This window comes from Diorhabda sublineata, chromosome 11 (assembly GCF_026230105.1).
Source record: "Diorhabda sublineata isolate icDioSubl1.1 chromosome 11, icDioSubl1.1, whole genome shotgun sequence".
Lineage (NCBI taxonomy): Eukaryota > Metazoa > Arthropoda > Insecta > Coleoptera > Chrysomelidae > Diorhabda > Diorhabda sublineata.
Genome location: NC_079484.1, coordinates 7,624,077 through 7,644,040, shown reverse-complemented (window position 1 = coordinate 7,644,040; position 19,964 = coordinate 7,624,077). Strand labels below are relative to the sequence as shown.

The following is a 19,964-nucleotide window of genomic DNA, read 5'->3' as shown; positions in this document are numbered from 1 at the left end:
TGGAAGATGACAGAAATACAAAACAAAGTTGAAGAAATTAATACAAGAAACACCAAAATTGTCATCCAACACACTTGGAATGGAAAACAGAAATTTAAATTTTAATCCTCATACGTAGGGCGATAAAAAAATTAGTGAGAATTCAAAGAAATGGTTGCTTATTATAATTTATAGCAATGCGACGTTTTATTTAAATCTACCCTCATAAATTGATGTTAGATTAGTTCAATTTTATTATAAATATGCTTTGACATGTGGCTAAATTAGCTTAGCTCAGTATTCCTTATAAGTGTTGTGAAGCTCTCCCTCTTTTCGGGGTTTATATTAGATTTGTTTGTATGTATTTCAGATTTTCCACACTAATTAGAAGCTGACGAAAATACAATAATTTTATGAATACGTTATCTTCGCTAGCTCCATTTGGGTGGAATCAAAAAAGTTTTTAGACTAGAACTTTCATAACCATTTTAAATGTTAAAAAAATCCAAAATTTTGCATACTTGTTTAAGATTGATGACAATGTAGTAATTTTATGAAATGCTGATATTATCTTTGCTAGAATGACCAGCATGTGTCGAAATTGATGATTTTGATTTTCACATACTCTAATCATGAGATGAATTAAAATTATGCATACTTTTCAGGACTGATGATACTACAGAGATTTCTAAATTTCTTCCTATAATCCTCATCAAGGTCACTAGGCTTAACTATTTTTTTGGGGGACTCGGCCGGAGAAACAGACTCTACTATATCGACGTAGAACATTAGGAATCAACTGTCAAATAGAGGCAAGTCTATAAGGTTAATAGTAATTTCGTTTATCAGCTGTTTTTTGCTGAACAAACTTATGCAGTTAGCAGCATCCGATATTTCACCCACACATCATTTAATAAATAAATTAAATATTTATCCTTATATAAGAATTATTCCTCACTATCCTGTTTAAGAATCTGTAAAAGAGTGTTTTTAGTTTCTTTTAAACTATAATTTAAAGATTCAAAGTCATTTTTGACTCACTAATTTTTCTGTTTATTGTCTTTATTTAATGGTTGATCAGAGACAAACGATTTTGATACTTCAACCAATAGTTGTTTAAAATATTATTCTGTTTTATACGCAAATGGATTGTTGATCAATTCGTGTAGATGATCCTAATATTCAAACACTGAATTATCCCTGTGAAGACACAGCAAATATTTCTATTGGAACCAGACTCAACTAAAAGATTTAATAAAGAGCCTCAATGGATTCTAATAGTGTAATAGAGAGATTTGGAACTAGCTTTAAGAAGTATTATCATTCCAGAGGAGATAAAACTTAATAGTTAGAAACGACTTAGATGAGATCATCAGAATCTTGGATAATGAATTGAAACTGATAGTTGTAGTATAAAATTCCAGATAAAAGAAACAATCAAACAAATGAACTCAAGCTTCAAAGTGAGTGTAGACTACATCTACATTGACGATCATAATTATACTGCTTGTCGTACATTTCGGTAACCAAGTTCTCTTCCTCAGAGAACGAAGGTAAACAGGGTAATTGTAAGTTTTGGGCAGGTAGTAACAAACATCGAGTTGAGTACAACAACAAGAGATTAACTATATTGTCATTTATATTGAAAGTGTTTTTTACGTAGAATAAAATGATTTTTTTACGCTTATTTAATTAATATTTCGGAAATTTGTTGATACCTATGATAAAGATAGTGTAATAATATAAAAACTATTATATTGCAAAATATGTGAAGGTCCGTGAAAAAATATAGTACCATCATTTATGAATGATTAGGAAATTTTAAAAATTAATATTTAAATTGGTAATAGTGCAGATGACTCAAATATTGAGGTTAATTAGTTATTCAATATAATGACATTGTCACTTTCTATATTGTTAATAATCCAAATGAGAACAAACTTGTATATATATACAGATAGATATATCGATTTTTTTTCTCCAGTTCTAATTTTAAGATAAAGTGTGAACATTCCAAGGTACCAAGTACTTTCAAGTCCTTAATTAATAATGTTTTTCGATTTCTCGATATAGGAACATTTTACGTAATAAAAATTAGTTGGAATAAACTCTTGAATAATTTAACAATAAACAAAAATTTGTAAATTGGCTGTTATGAGAATCATTTCGAATTGGAGAGCTAAACGAAATGTTGGGTTTCACTTTAAAACACTCTGAATGTATACAAAACTAAAATTTGTTAATAAATCGATGATTAGATAAAGATAAAATAACTTTCACTCTATTACAATATTAATAAAGAATAAGATAATTACAAAATTAAAAAAAAAATAAACTTAGTTTATAGTTTGCACAATACCTGTGAATATTACAATGAGTTACGCCAATGTACAAATTATAGTATTTTTGAACCAGGATACCTACATTATGACCCAATTATTAACCAAAAAATTACCACTTTTTCGAGCACTTATCAAACAGCGGAATTCATTAACATGCCCAGAACAGCTGAAGACAGAAAAAAATTGATTAAAAATCAACCTTCAACAGGTTCTGGCTTCTATAAAAGCTTTTTTTATATTTGTTAGTAGCATCAGTTTCTAACGTTCAGCAATATGAAAGGACTGCTGGTAAGTTCGTCCCATTATGTATTAGTGAAAAAAAAATTACATGGTGGTTCGTAATTAACAATTTGATTCATAAATTAATTAGAATATTAGAAGGAACACAGTTAGTTAAATTTCATAGTTTGAAGTTTAATTATTAGAGTGCTGCGCTTCATCAACTACTTATGTCTTTTTTGAATCAAACACTTAATATCAATACTCTAACCGTTTTGTTTCTTGTAGAATGGTTGTGATGTAAATACTTATTTATATATATTACGCTTTTTACTATTTGTCCACATTTGGAGTATTGCATTTTGTTTTTATTAAAATTTCTGGAAAGAAGAATCGAATGTATTTACTTGATTTTTTTTTATCAATCTTATTTCAAATAGAATATTTTTTATATCTATCAGTCACTATTTGGAAATGTGGAGAACATAAAACGAATTCAATCATCTTGAAATACAATAATTTTTGTCTATTCAAATATTGGTAAAGTAAAAGTGATCAAGACAAATCAATATTTATTACTATATAAAATTGTTTCTGATTATATATGTTTAAATATTAAAAAATTGTTTTGAGCTCCAGAATAGTTACCAATATTATAAACCTTGGAGTTTCAAACAATTGGAAACATATCGAATTTTTCCATTTTTACCAATGTACCCAAAAGAGAATTTTTCTTCCAAAGCGATTAATTTATATTCTCAAAGTTATCAAAATATCAGTGATATTTAAATATCTACAAGAACACTCATAGTAGTCAAGAGAAAGTTCAATTCAATCACATATATTCAAAACATAACTTTCATTGAAGTAGGCGACTTGAAACTGAAATTGAAATCTATGTCATTGATTTTGTGAACAAAAAATAGTTTTTTTCCGATTTCCTATTATTTTTATTAATATTATTTTCTTTAATAGTAAATATATTTTCCTTCAATAACCATTAAATCTGTCTACGATTGAGCGGTGCACATGGTGCAGTATCTTGGTGAAAGGAATCCTTTTCTTCTGTATATAGAGCCCTTTTTTGATAATTTTGGTACTATAACGTACAATAATGTACATGATAGCATTTTTTGTTTGTTTTCCCATCTTGAAAATAGTTAATTGAGAAAATACGGCGTGTTTATAAAAAAACATTATCTTACTAACCCATTGTTCATGGCATTCACCTCATCCAGTTCACTCTCAAGTTTGTCCTTTTGAATAAGCTATATAACGATTAATTATGATGTTATTTATAATCCTAGATTGATTCAGAATTAGCTCGTATTTACACAAACAGATACAAACAGTCCGTTGGTTAAATTCCTTAGAGAAGTGTTATTATATATAGTTCTTTCCACTCCACCGGAAAAAATACAGTTGAAGAAGGTTCAACAGAGTTATAAGACGTATTAATAATAATATGTCGTTACATTCGAAAACTTCCAATTAACAAACTACTAAACGTGATTTATTCTATAGTATAAAAACACTACGAAATTTCTAAAAACACTTTTTTTTAACTCAGACGAAGTATTGGTACACTAATAGGAAGAGAAAAGTTATGATATAACTGAATGATAATTCAAAAGTAGTACTTTACTCATCAAACGTCAAAATAACTAAGCAATGATTAACTAAGATTCAGTGTTACTCAGCATCAGTGTATTAGAAAATTTCGCAATAATTTTAAATAATTCAAGTTCCTAAACACAATTTGTTAATAATTCGAATTTGGAAACTATTATTCTATTTATTTGGATATATCATTTGTAGTTAATTAGAATTGAGAAATGGCCTAATACTTTGCAATCTTAATAATGTCACATTAAGTGATTGAGCTATCAGAAATTGACGTTTTGTTCATTGAGAGCACATAATGAGATATATTAATCAGCCTAGATAATTTCAAACGAAAATACGTTATGCATTTGAGAGTGTTGTTACTTACTGAATCCATTTGCGTCAATTTTTTGCTTGTGTAATATTCTATATGCTTTCGTATGATTCAAAAAAAATTACTTTTGGTACTCATGAGATTTCAAAGTTTGAACTTTAGTAATAGGAAGGATTCCACAAACAAAAAGTTGAAGCGATCATTGAAACAACAAATGTTTCCATTTTTCCATTTCCATTTAATTCCTCAATGTTAAAAACATATCTCAGTTTCGGCGAATGGACTCCATTCTTAAACGATTTTTAGTAATTTTTTGTAGTGGTGCCCCTGAATAACAGTTTTATTTTGACAACTGAATGGACGATGCATTATTCTGTCATGTGTGAGGGTGGTTAGGTTAAACATCGCTTCAAAAGTGATTGCAATTTCAGGTATTTGTAGATGTCAACATTTTGACGAATATTTAACGTATTTCCAAGTCAATAAGTCTTTTACATTGTTGAGAATTTATAACTTTCACTCATGGCATCAAAAAAAGAAACAATTAACACATTTCCCGCAATTCTGGTGGTGTAAATTCTTCACCCATTTACGGGATGCATTTTATTGTAATTTGAATATTTTAAATTCAAATAACATTTGTTAAATATGGGTCAGTGCTACCAACCGACCACCGTAACGGTGTAATTTCCCTAATGGATATTTTCAACAATTTTTCTATAGATAAATTATGTCAATACACACCGCAACAGAGACAATAGTATAAACCACTCGTAAAAGAAAGCCGTTCCAGCTTTCGTTCCTTCGGAAATTTGGAACTCTTGCTGGAATGAAAAGCCTTCTGTTCTTGCATCTTGATATACTATTCTCTACTAATTGCTCAATTTCCGAAGAATTTACTGAACTGAACTTTCTGGAATAAACTTCTTAAGAAACAAGGAAATATTTAAGTAGACGCTCGTCTTAATAGCATTTCAGCAAATCATCACGCATATTAGTGTCGATTACCAGTTTTAGGTTAGGGAAAAATGAGTGAACTTGACATTTAAAAATTTTTCGACGGAATGCAGTTCAATCATTTAGAACGGTCGTACCGCATTTGATTAATTTTATATTCAACTTAGCTTCCGGATATGTCCTTGACCCATAAAACTGTGGACATCAAATTTAATCGTGTTTATTTATACTTTCTTATTCTTTTTAGTGTCAAATCAATACAAATTTTTAGATTCGATTTAAATTCCATAGAATTGTAGAATGATACTGTTTTGATATATCTAATCAGAGTGTTAATATGATCGTTACAAGGTATGAAACTACCTGCAGGTATTGAAAGAAAAGTGAAACTTGAGACCAGGGTTGCCAACTTCTGGCGACAGAAATCCGGGACACCACATGAATAAATATATATATTTATGTTTCTAAATGTTGATTTTGGGATTCTTCTGTTTTAAAAATAGTTTTTTCATTAATTTTTAAAAGATAGATAACTTGACGTATCGACTTTATCTTTATCAAAATAAATATATATTTTGATAAACTCTGAAGTAAGTCGAAACGTCAATGTTTTATCAATCAGAAATTATTAAAAAACAAACTAATTTTAAAACAGAAGAGTCCTAAAATCAAGAACATTTAGAAGCATTAATATATCAAAAGGTCTAAGAAATAAGGAATTAAAGAAATTTATATATATTATATAGTCAGTAGTTACAACCTCTCCTTGCAATTGGGGTTGTTAATATCAACAAGAAAGTCAATTGACATCACGCTCTTCAGAGGAGTTGTAGCCAGGAAAGTAGTTATTTTCTCCTTAAAAGGACGGCAGAAAGAATACATTTTCAAAATATTGATGGTGAATAGTAGAAATCTTTTATTTTGATAGATTACTAGATTTCATCAACCATTTGAGTATAAATTTATTTTTTTCTTCTTTCAATTTCTTGGGATCGTAGGTTGTTTGGATAAAATAATGAAGTTTCGATAAAATATCACATTTTTATATATAACTTAACGTTTCGCTCTTTGTGTACTAACTCTAATATATTCCAAGCTTTCGAATACTTATGTATTCATCGTCTGGGAATTAGTTAGTTGAGAATTGCGGTGTGATAAATTTTGTCTTTTGTTCAATATTTTCTATTTTCATTCAATATTTAAATTGATGCGTTGTAATAAGACATATTAAGCGTATTAATTCTTAGGGAAAACGCTAGATGTAATGAAAATATTAGCAGAGATAAAAAGTATCAGGCACAAGGGAATGTGAAATATTCGTTCGAAAGCTGAAAAGAAGATAAAGAAAAATAACAATAGAAATATTTAAATTATTCCAATTTCTAAATTTCATTGGATGATATTTTATTTTAAATTTAATAGTTAATCAGCAAATGATATAGCTGAACACACTTTATTATTCAAATTACTTTGTCAGTTTGTGAGTGACAAATTTTTTAATCAAAATTAAATTAACATTGCTTTTAATTTTTTCAATTGATCTTTCGCATACATGCTTACTCGTAACGACTATCCCTGAATCAATTAAGAAATCAACTCATTAATTGATCAATTAGTAGTGGTTACTTTAATTAATATTTGTTGTTCGTAATACTACCAACAGATAACGATAGTATCAATCATATTTTCTATATACATTGAAATAGATGGCGCTGATAGAGTTATCAATTAAAATAAATATTTTCAAGAATCACTTCTAATATAGTAAATTATAATTAATTTTTTTCAACTTATAACTTCTGATATCTTCTATATGTTTTTCTTGATAAATCGTCTAAATTTAATTATTTTTTGCTAGGAAATAGGTTTTAAAACACATGTAACAATCGACGTTTCGATCTATTTCGGTCTTCATGAAAATATGACTTGACAATCAATATGAGTATCAAAAAAAAGTGTATTTTAAATAAAAAAAAAAACATTTTTCTTAGTTGTTACTTTTCATATAAAGCAGCCATCAATTAAATTATTCATACTTCGCATCAGAATTTATAAAATATACAATTTTTACACAAATTCTCATTCCTACGTATGTGAACCATTTTTAAAAATTCCTTTTTTGTTTGTTTGTTGTCCTATTTGAAAAATATCTTCATATTATAATATATTGAGCACGTAGAGCTGATTATAATTCCAATTAGAATTCTGCCAAAGAAAAATGTACGGCACAAATTTCACAAGGACGAGCTTTCCAAGTTTTCATAATTCATCCCCTCGATTCAAATCCCGTTACGACCGTTTCATAATTTTAGGAAAAAACTTCAAATTTGTAAGTGAAATAAAACTTTTATAATTACAAAAAAATAATCGCTACGGACGAGAGGTTAAAGTTGCGGATATCCTTTCACTCAAATCCTTATTTAACTGATATAAAGTTTTGTACTTTTAAATTTCGGAAATTGCAATCCAAATATTACTGCTGCTACATTAGAGCATAAGAATAATACATTAGAAAAACTTTTTTGAAAACTTGATACTCTAAAAAATAAGACGTGAGGGTAAAAGAGGATTCGTAGTAGACAAGACTCTCTCTCCCTTAGATCTTTCATCACCGTTGCGTACCATCTTTTCCTTGATCTTCCTTTTTTTCTTATTCCTCTTTGTTCTATGTCCATCATTTTTTTTTGTTGCTCTAAAATCTGGTTTTCTTTGTATGTGACCCAGCCACTCTATTCATTTGGATCCTATGATTTTGCTTAATTCTGCTTCTTCAAATATTTGATTTTCTCAGCCAAAATATTCCCCCCTTTTTACCTCCTTGTGTCTATCCTTCTGAGTATTTTTCTTTCCCATATATCCAACTTCTATTTCTCTGCTTTGTTAAGAATCCACGTTTCGTCTCCGTAGCTCACCTTTAGTCTTCTTGAAATATTCTGGATCTTATCGCGTTCAGCGCTCCCAACTCCCCTCGTTATCCTTTCTTCCAGATTATCTCCCTCGTGACCGTCGTTTTTGATAACCACTCCAAGATATACATAACTTTAAACTTGTTCTAAGCTCATTGCCTTTTCTTCATTCAGTTATATTGACAAAATTTTCATTGCTTTTTTCGTTTGTGGTGTTGTCTTTATCATGAACTTCGATTTATCTTCGTTGACTCGTAGATTCAATGCGTTTCTATGAAGGCTCTGCAGGCTTCTTAAATCTCGTTTTCCGATGTTGAAAGGATAACTACATCGTGGGCGTAAACCAGTAGTTGCTTTGTTCTTGTTTTTAATGTCCCTGTTCTGGTCCAAACGATTTCACGTACTATCACAGGATTTCCCTGTTTTAGTCCTGTATTGGTCTGGAAACATTTTGATATACCTTTACCTCCGTTTTTTAATGTTCAAGTACATTTTCGTAAGCTTTTTTTGAATACTAAGATCGTTCATAATGCTGTACAATCACTGCGTTTGTCTCAGAGTGAAAATGTGGTCTATGTCTGATCTTCCAGATCTAAGCCCGCATTGGTTAGTCACCGAACAAGTTTTCTCCATATACACTCAAACTTTTATCTATATTCTTAGTCAAAATTTTGTATATTGTATCTAATCTATCTACAAATCTAAAAAATCGCCATAGGGACTCTCTTTAATCCATACAGTCAACTAAAACCATATTCATCGACCATCCAATAGTCCATTTCATTCACGTCATCTACCAAACTCTCATTGGACTTGATATAACAGTCTCTCTCATCTGGCTTTCATCGCACACTGGAATTGCTGGAAATGAATCTGCAGATCGCCATGTCAAATGAACCACACAGAATCCTCCTGAAATCCCAGTTGAGCTGGCCAATGATTTGAAGACTAACTTCAAAAACCTCATTCGAAAATCTTGGCGCGATATATGGAGAATTACATAACATCCACCCATCTACATCTCACCTTTCCCTAAACTTTTTGAATAGAAAAGAAGCTATGAAAATAAGAAAACTTCGTATCATCCACACAAAACTTACGGCTATTTAATGTCGTCAGAAAGTCTTCTTGTCGCCAAAGTAGTCAAGTTCTTGTGTCTGTTAAGCACATCCTCACCAACTGCAAAGAATATTCTACCGCATACCAACAGTTTGATATGAAAATCAACCTCAAGGAGACACTTAACTGCCCAACGGAAATGAGGAAAATCGTGTGGAGATTCTTAAAGCCACAAAGTTTTATGAGAAAATATAAATAATTTACGTATTGTACGAGTAATAGATTTTGTAACAGTCCTTTATTTAACTTATGTACGAGTATCGTATGATTGTTTTTGTGTGCCAATGACCAGCGCTGTCGAGGCACGTTAAACTGAAATAAAAAAAATCCAAAAAATTATAAATTTATTGGCATAGTTGCGATATTACCGTTTCATCGAAGAAAATAGTGATTGAGATTATCTATAATAGCAGTACAAGGTTACAGAATCCACTAAAATTTTTATAATTCAATTTTTTTCGAATTAATATTGATTTTTAATAAAATTTTGACTTATAGACATTAAAAGATAATTTTATTGATATACATATTTTTTATGTAATTCAAAATTGTCCTTTTTTTGAACCATTTTTGTTCCAAATTTTTACAGATGAAACTGTACTATAGCAGAAAATAATGATTTGCCACAAAACATATGAATAACTAAGTTTGAGTTTTTGAAACCGTTGGTGATATTCAAACTGAACACACTATTCACACCAACACTACACCAACACTCACAATTACACTATCTGATTCGCGTTTCGATAACCAAGTTATTGTCTTCAGAGACTGAAGGTGAACGTCAGTTTTCTTGGTTATAATTTTGACCTGAATCGTAATTTCCAGGGCTTCGTTATTCATTGTATTCCTTTTTTGTTCTTGGAAAGAGGAGTCAAAAGTAGAAGTTTACAAACTTTGCTAGTACTTCAAGAGCAATTAAAAATTATCTGTTTTCTTTAAAAAAAAGTTACATTATTGGCAGCTTTAGTTGTTTATACCTCCTGAAAATTTGATTGAATCTAACTTATACCTTGTCATTTCAAATACGACTTGAGATTGTTATTTATTAGCTGTTTACAAACTTTACTCTTAATGATTCAAGCGATTTGGATATCCTCAAGACTCAATATACCATTGAATTACTTCACTGCAGCGTTTGAGTATTTTATATCCTCAAATGAGGGCCTCAACAGCGGAGCTCTAACTAACTGTGTGAACGTGAATTTTTTGTTGTCAAATTCAGCAATTGCGTTTGAAACTATTCCATATAAATTCTAAATGGCTCATTTATTAATTCCATTTGTTTTGAGGAGATTTACTATGAACCTGTGAGTATTTTCATTTATCTTGAATTATTCGAATCTCTTAACGAGCTTATGTTTTTTGAAGTTACTTTATATCAATTGTTTCTGTATTAACTTTCCCTTAAAGCTTTTTATCTTGTTCATTTGTAATATCTACTTTGAAACAACTTTATCTTCTTCAAATTAAGGAGGCTCTAGACTTCTTTTTCAGACTCTAATTGTAAGTAATTCAAATAGATGTTATTCTGAAATTAGTTTAAATTAGAATTGTAGATTTTGATGATAGGTCAATAAATTTTTCGTGTGGGAGCCGTTATTATATACTGCAGTTCTACAATGAAAAACTTTTATAGTAGTAGGTCTTAGAAAATCATCATGTTTATTTTATACATCTAAAAATTCAATAATTCAACTCATTTTTATTATACACTATGCAACACTACTTCAAGGTAAACTAATCTGGTAACTAAAATAGGAAATACCAAACAACTGGACCAGTTTGTTTTTGTTTAACTACCAATTGACCTTAATAATGCGTTTCCTTTAGTCTATCGCAATATACTGATTCTAGAATATATAGAGTTAGAGTATTCCATCCGAGGAGTTTCTGAATTTTTTTAGCCAATACATGAAGTAAAACGTATATAAATAATTGTACTGTAAAATGAATCTGTTTGTAATACTGTATTTTTTCATTTGCAGATTATCTTTTTGGCTTACGTAGTCTTTGTTAGTGCAGCTAACAAAAATAACAAAAAAGATGTCAATAAACGAAGCTACTTATTTCCCTCCGATGATTTAGTACAAGGAATAGACTACCAAGCTCCTTACTCAACATATTCATCAGCTATTTCAGCTCCAGGATCCATAATTAGTTCAGCCCCTCTATCATCCGGTTATTTAACACCAATATCAACTTCTCGGTCAGCGTATGTATCACCAATTTCAACAGCTGATTCAGTTTCATTCTCAAACGCTGGTTTGACTTCTTATCCAGCAATTGACACATCAGTATATTCTCCTTCCATCTCATCTGTTGGTGCGAGTTATTATCCAACAGTTGATTCGGGTTTATATCAATCCGCTCCCGTCTCCTCAGTTCGTTTGCAATCATATACAGCAGCTGAATCACCTTCTGTTTCTTATGGTAAGTTTTTAATGATTCAATATTTACTGATTTTATATCTTCATAGCTAAATTTCTTAAATAGCAACTCATTAGAAAAACATATTTGATGTTTTTTCCTCTAAATATAGACTAAGACTAACATTTAAGGGATTTCTACATTTCAACTAGTTGCTAGGTTGCACATGTATACTACAGCCTCTAGAGTACTAGAGCATTAATTATTTCCGACTAATAATATTGAAAGTTTATAGTCGGATAGAATATAGCCTCCTATTCAAGTGCTCGGTCGTGGTTTTCTATTTCCTTTAATTTAGTTTCCAAGTGATTTCTTCGCAGAGAACAGGACGGCTCTTGCCCCGGTAAAGAAACTCCATTTTTCGACAGAATATTTGCTTTCTGATTCACGTGTAAATCTCTGACGAGTAGCACCCATAAAAGAGAAACATTGTTTTCTTTGCTTCGTTCTTCAAATGTTTCTCGACATTCTATGATCAACTGGATTATTAGTGAGTTAATCACCAGAGTTTCTTCACTTTGAGAGAGACTTTTCTGACAGTCTATTATTAAATTCGTACTCACCCTCCAATGGATAGAACTTTTCTTTGAAGGGTCCTATTGAATCGTGCCAAGTACACCTTTCCAAATTGTTTTGAAGGCATCTCTATTCTCTTTTTGATTTCGATCTCGATCTTCTCGACATAACCTGTTATATATTAATCATCTATTGGGAGTTCTGGGACGAGAATTCAGCCATTAAGACGTTGCACTCTACTGAATTTGTGATTCTGCTTTTTCTGAAACCACTTTCTTTCATCCTGATCTTGGACAAGTCTTTATGACATTGCAGAAAGACACCAGTTCTGCACTTTCCTCAAATGTCGCTCTGAACTGTTGCTTTGATCATCTGCCTTCATCATAGTGCATTTCCATCGTAGTATCTTTATTCTAACATTTGGTGTCCTTTGAGATATTCTTGGTGATTTTATTCCACAGAAGTCTTCTATTCTAGGTGATTTCCAGATATTTAAATCAATATTTTGGAAGTTTAAGATATGTGATTTATACTTACAATAGAGCAACGGGTATATTTCTTATGATTGTATGGTATATAACTTATGATATATTTCATATGATTTCTCAAAATTTGCATTTAGAATTTTCCGAATTGTATCTTCTCTCTTACTAATTAAAATTTAGAATGTATGCTCATTTGTTGACAGTTCAACCCCAATACAATGTGATCAACAAAAAAGTTCCTGTGTACGTTTCCAAACCAGTACCTTACGAAGTCACCAAAACAGTAAAAGTTCCAACTCCTTATAAAGTAACCGTCCCTAAGCCCTATGCTGTGCCAGTAAAAGTAAATGTACCAGTGGAAATACCAAAGCCATACGAAGTAAAAATTGAACACAAAGTACCTGTTCCAGTAGCCGAAAGGTAAAATATATATTTCCAAATATATCTGTATTAAAAAAAAATACACAGTTTCGTACTTCCTTACTTTGCGTTGGAATATCCTTATATACAACCCAATATTCCCGTAGTAATCTATTATAATTGCAGAGTACCAATAGAAATTCCAAGACCATATCCAGTTTACAAAACTAAGAAAGTTCCAGTGGAAATTGAAAAGCCCGTCTACGTCAAAGAGAAAATAGAAGTACGTTACCCAGTTCCAAAACCATACCCTGTGGAGGTACCTAGCGCCGTCCGTGTTAAAGTACCACAACGAATTCTTATCAAAGAGCCTCAATTTGTGTCCTCAGTAGGTACATACGATAACGGTAAGATTCTTAATTTTTTTGATATCATGATAAAAATTTCTTGTATTTTCGTTACAGCCTTCAGTGTACCAAACTTTGTCTATGGAAAATCAGTCGATAATGCATATATACCAACTTCATATGGTAAAACCATTTTATCATCTTCATCAGCAGCAAAATCGCTTGATGATTCCATTTCAACAAGTGTACAAGAAAGTGCCGCGATTGGACAAACTCTCACTCAACTTTCGGAACAATCTTTGATATCAGGCCAAACCGGTTACGATCAATCAATCCAAGGTTTTGGTGGTCAATCCTTCGGGATAGATCAGGGATTCCAAACTGGTTTCGGCGGAAACTATTTCCCAGGTCTCCAGCAAACTTCTGATTTTTCTGTTGACGGGCTCCAATCGTATGAAGATTATAGAAAAACACACCTAGCTAATGGAGTTATAAACGATGAAAAGGAATCTGTTTCTGTAGAAGCAAAATCTGTAGATTTAGACAAATCAAACGTGGAGAGCGGAAATGACGCCGTTGAATCTACAGAAAATAGTACACCAACTCCAGTTAGTGCAACTGAAAGCGAAACTGAATCATCAGAAGGATTCAGTAGTGATGAATCCACAGTGCCATCTCAAACTACTGATATTTTGTAAAAAGACAAATTTAAATACGCAAAGTTATGAATTTATATTTTTTAAATGAATTTATTTGTGTTGATAATTGTAATACTGATTTGATTAAAAGATATATCTCTTTATATTTATTTATAGGTATATTGTTTTTTGTCGTACCATAATTGTTTACGTGAAAGTACTTGGCTGTTTATTTTTTTAAAGTAAAATTTACTAGAAAGTTATTTTTCGTTTAGACTGAACTACATACTAAGAATTGATTAATCCTTAAACCATTTGGGAGGAAAGGAGAACATGGGTTATAAGAAAATCGCTACAATTCCAAATTTAAATATTACTAAATTCTTATAAAGAATAACGAGTGTTTGACTGATCATTTACATCTAATTAGATGATGCAACCCGAGTTTTTTTCAACTTTCAATAAACATGGCGTAAACATAATTTCCTACGACTACTTTTGAAAATGATAGATTGCACACTCATTTTTACCTAGACAGTAGCTTATTTCACACAAGTACTAAAAAATAACAAATCATACACGTATTGAAATGCTTCTTTTTCTTATGTTATATATGGTCTCGAACTATAGAGGGAATACGCGAATACAATATGAATTTGGCTGGGTGCCGAAAGGCAAAAGGCCAAATTTAAGAAGACTGAAGAAGTAGACAGTATTTTTTTGAGGTTATATTAGTGTTTATAATAAAAATTGAAAGTTTGTGTACTTCATCTATACAGCAACAATAGGCAATAAAGACATATGTTAGGGATACCACCAATAATGCAAAATTACAAAATTTAGTAATTGTTATAATAATAACTTTATATTTAACTCTTATGACGTCTCAGAAAAAAAATGAAACAAAATCATTAATAATTATTTAGTTCTTGTTAGGTATCTAATATAGTTGCAGAAATTTATTGTTCTATTGGCTTTTTTTCTGTTCTTTAGTTATAAAATATTTCATAATCATTCTTTTCGTTTTTGTCATCTCTACCATTACAAAATAAAAATATTTTGTAGGATTTCTTAACTTTTCAGCACACGTGTTTATACACTTTTCAACAGATGTGTGATATTATTTAATTAACTTTCTTATTTAAAAAAAAATAGTTGTTTACGTGGTCGTAGGAAAAATAGTGTGCATAACTCGTTGGAAACTATATTACGCACTCATTACGTGGCTTGTGCAAATCAGTAACTATGTATCACTTTCCAAACTCGTTAGATAACATACTAATTCCATTTTAGTATAGTTTTAGTTATAGCGAATTATATTTGAAACATGCTGTTGTAGAAAGTGACTCATATTTTCAATATAGACCTTTGCGGTTCTGAATGAAAAGCAATTTTGACGAAGTCGTGCAATTTTTATCAAAAATAATACATTTTAAAACAAATTTGTTGTCAACGAAGTTATATTTCTTTATTTTATATAATGTAATAAGTGATAGACTAATTTTCATAAAATATAAGCTGATAGATACTAACAGTCTTCTTTTGTAATGAAATTATCAAGATTTCATATTTTCTGTTCTTCTTTTCAATTCATGTTCGTTACGTTTCACACAAAATATGAGATCACATATATGGAAGAACTATTATACAATTTTTTTTATCGTTTAATTTGGGCTTAACTTAACTTAACAATAGATTGGAGACAGTGAGTCTGTAAAAAGTTTTTAAGCAAAAATTTAAACAAAGAATCGAAAAAATGAAAGTAGAATAATTGGAATATGAAGGAGAATTATAAGACGATATGAGGACAAAAAAAGATATCACGGAAATGGAGCTAACAACATAGAAGAAGAAATTATTAAATATTCATGACCAGCAGGAAAGAGATGGCTATTAAAAATAATTCATAGCGTATGAATGAAACACCCAGAAATGGAACGAAAATTGCACCTTGATTTTACGCCGTACCATCTTCTGATTTATTTGATATAGTAATGGCATCGAACTAAGTCCCAATAAGTCCCTCGATTTTCAAAATTCATTCGATGATCCATCTTGCACTATGGGTTTTGCAGTCTAGGTTTAGGTTAGTAACTGCTCGAGAGATCTAAGTTTTATTTGTTTTTAAATATTTTGGAACCAATGAACCAAATAAACTAAATATTTTACAAAATAAAGAAGATTATGTTAAAAAGTAAGTGCGCAAGATGGGTGTCCTGTTTGCTCTCAATGGAACAGCGTTGTGAAGATGTTTCCATCGAGTGTTTAGCAATATTTCACAGAAATGAAACCAAATTTTGGCGCTGGTCCATTACTTCACACTCGAAACAAAAAAACAATGGACTCAGAAGGAAGAACCGACTCCAAAGAAGGCAAAGACCGTTCCATCTGTCGGTAGGTAATTGTGTCGGTTTTTTGTGATGCGCGTGGAATAATTTTCATTGATTATTTTGAAACAGGAAAAACTATAAATGACGAGTTTTATGCGAACTTATCGCAATGTTTAAGTGAAGAAATAAAGCAAAAGAAGCGCCAAGAAGAATGTGTTGTTTCATCAAGATTATGACTATGACTAACCAACTCACAAATCCATTATTGCAATAGCCAAAATTAATAAAATAAAGTTTGAAATGTTACCTCATGCACCCTATTCGCCAGATTTATCACCCCTAGACTTGAAAAAATGGCTCAATAGTCTAAGATTTTCCAATAAGGAAGAGGTGATGGCTATTTTGAGGAGCTTCACAATTCTTATTAAGAAAATGGTATCGAACTTATTGAATATCGCAGGGAAAAGTATGTGGAGCTATGATGAAAAATGAATATATTTTTTTCCAAAATTTTTGTTTCTTCTTTGTTGGACCAGGTACATCTTGGACCATCCTCGTACATTTCAAACGAATATTCTATCTCAACAACAAAAAGAAATCTGTTCTAATAAGTAAACGGAAGGATATTTTTCTTTATTTAGTTTTGTTTCATCTACTCTTTCTGGTAACAATAGTTTAAAAAGATGATCCATCAGGATGAAGCGACCATTTAACCGTATACTCAGTCTTCGTTGCAGCCATCTTGTTTCATACACAAGAGACATCAAACGGTTTTTGTTTATTGTCTTTTTTAATACACCTTCATTAACTAATACGGATTCAAACTCATTTAAATCACAGAAATTGTAAAGAAAAACAAAAGTAGGTTGATAATGAACGAGATGATTTTCTTTATATTAAACCACATAAACATAGCTCATTTTATTTACTTTGGAAATTGGACTAGACGAATAAATGACGGTATAAATTTTGCTAGAAATTACACACTAGAGACTGAGTTGGAAAAATAAAGCTTTCTCGTTGGTTGAAAATGTGAAATGACCGTTATTAGAATAAAAATATACTTTGGTTGTGTATGAGCGTCTTTATTAATAGTGAATATTTTTACGCTACATCTAAACAGCTTTTATTCGAACGTATTGAAGCACAGGTCCGTTTTTGCGTCAAGAATATATCGTAGTTTGAAGAAAAATCAAAATTTACCGACTTTTTCATAGCTCTATTTGAAAATAATTAGTATTAGTATAACGTTTAGTGAATATTACTAATATCGGCTTAATCTACTGAATAGAATAGTAAAAAGGAAAATATATTTTAAGTGGGGTAAAAGCATAATCATTTTTTCACTCTATTTAGTTGCATAATGTCCTTTGATTTGCTTTTATGTCTAATCTCTTTCAATTAAATGATAATAATTATAACATATCTTCATAAATAAATTATAGAGGACTTGAAAAACAAAAAACACCATTAAACAAGAAGATAACAGCTTTATTAAAGTGACAATTATAGATCCTATGTCTAAGTACTAAAAAAATTACAATCTGGTGGTATTAAAGCCAGCAAGACCAACTGATGACAATATATTTAGCGCAATACACCTAATTAAAAGGAAAATAAAATCTGAAATCTGTAAAAATAAATTCACTACTCACTGCAGATGATATGGTCGTGGACGTGGACATCGGAATATTGCCAACAAAATGGACACCTTAAGACGCTAATTTTAGCAGGTGATGGAGCGTCTGCTATGTAGAGGACGTGACCTCTACCTACATTCTCTCGAAGTGTGAAGGGAAGGGAATACGCAACTCCATGGTTTTAACCATATGGGCGTATTTTATAGAACTTTTGATTTTGTTGGTGGGTTCATTTCAATTGATTACTCATTTTTATAGAAGGAATTATAGGAGTCTTCACCTAATTTTGCTCGAAATTTATATTATTATTATTAATTAAAAAAAGAGCAATTACGTATTTATGAGTGGATTTACGTACAAAGCTGGTTATATCTCCATACTTTCCTGTTCAAACTTGCAAGCGCTTGCTGCAAGTTATGACCGCCAAACAATAATGTTTGAATCATTATTTTCCAGTGCTTAGTAAGCCGCCGGATACCGATCTGTATACATGTGCAATTTGTTAGTTAACAGACACAGAAAAGTAAATTTTCCAAGTTTTCGATAGAGAAACTATTTGGAATAACCACAACAACTTCATTCGAGTGGAACGTATGCTGGAAGGTGATATTCATTCAAATGAAAGGTGAAGTTATGAGGCTTACCTTGAACAACAAACATATCCTCCGAGTATATGGTTACTTGTGTCAGTCTCCCCAATTTTCTCTAGAATATAATTGAGAGTGCTTAATTCCATTCGCGTGTACAGAAAAAATCTAGCTGATGGTATTTTATTTATCTTATCTTTGTCGTTCAATGATAATTTCATTTACATCATATTTTTTCTTCGATAATTTTAACTCAACATTCTCTATCAAACTTTACAACATCTCGTTGCAGCTCTAACTGCTGCGCGTGTTGCCAGTTCTGTACGTGAACGCATCCTATGTTTTTTAAAGTTAAAATTGAAATAAAATTATTAACTTTGATAGTTTTGTCATTTTAATATTATTGCATTCTTATCATGAAAATCAATAAGCAATTTTTTGTCGAACCTAAGTTAACTCACGTTGAAATTCTGAAATCCATGGTCCTCTTTATAAGTATACCTTTGTGTGTAGTAATTTTAGCAACACTACCGTTTAAGTGTCACGTGATGCTTTTAATTAACCCCGTCATATAAACTAACTCAAACGGCTTGATCCTATTAAGCGTTCTTACTAATTCGTCACAGTTTCCACTGCTAACTATATTCCTCAGAATAAACTGGACGTTTGATGCCATCATTTCCTCACAGTTTTTTACTGCTACTTGTATTCCTCAGTAATAAACTGGATGTTTACTCATTCCTTCCCAGTTTTTTACACCTACCTATATTCCTCAGTAATAAACTGGACGTTTGATTGCCTCATTCCCTCACAGTTTTTTATTGCTACTTGTATTCCTCAGTAATAAACTGGACGTTTGATGGTCTCATTCCATTACAGTTTTTCACTGCTACTTGTATTCTTCAGTAATAAACTGGACGTTCGATAGTCACATTGCCTTACAGTTATTTACTGCTACCTTTCTTCCTCAATAATAAAATGAAGGTATGATGGTCTCACTGCCTTTCAGTTTTTTACTGCTACAAATATTTCTATTATCGAAGAGCTGGATAACCTCAACGTTCCCATGTTTTAGTATCCGTTGTTCGGGACTACGGGAAAATTTTGTTATAGTTCGGTTAACAGTTTTTACACTGAAATCACTGTTATGGTAGTACCCAGTTGCATTAA

At 30.9% G+C, this 19,964-nt stretch overlaps 2 protein-coding genes across 3 annotated transcripts in view; one reads left to right on the top strand and one right to left on the bottom strand.

The window, feature by feature from the left end:
- Nucleotides 1-19,964, bottom strand: part of LOC130450233 (disks large 1 tumor suppressor protein) — a 1,338,131-nt gene that overhangs the window by 1,187,661 nt on the left and 130,506 nt on the right. The window lies entirely within an intron of this gene.
- On the top strand, nt 2,576-15,765 carry LOC130450237 (uncharacterized). Its single transcript, XM_056788527.1, has 5 exons — nt 2,576-2,609; nt 11,450-11,894; nt 13,096-13,312; nt 13,439-13,659; nt 13,717-15,765. The coding sequence occupies exons 1-5, from the start codon at nt 2,595-2,597 to the stop codon at nt 14,295-14,297; spliced, it is 1,479 nt and encodes a 492-aa protein (XP_056644505.1). The 5' UTR covers nt 2,576-2,594; the 3' UTR covers nt 14,298-15,765.

Bases quoted from the DNA above. Each gene is read 5' to 3' on its own strand.
- LOC130450237 (XM_056788527.1), top strand. The intron at 11,895-13,095 runs GTAAGTTTTTAA...ATTTGTTGACAG, and splicing joins ATCACCTTCTGTTTCTTATG to TTCAACCCCAATACAATGTG. The intron at 13,313-13,438 runs GTAAAATATATA...TTATAATTGCAG, and splicing joins CCTGTTCCAGTAGCCGAAAG to AGTACCAATAGAAATTCCAA.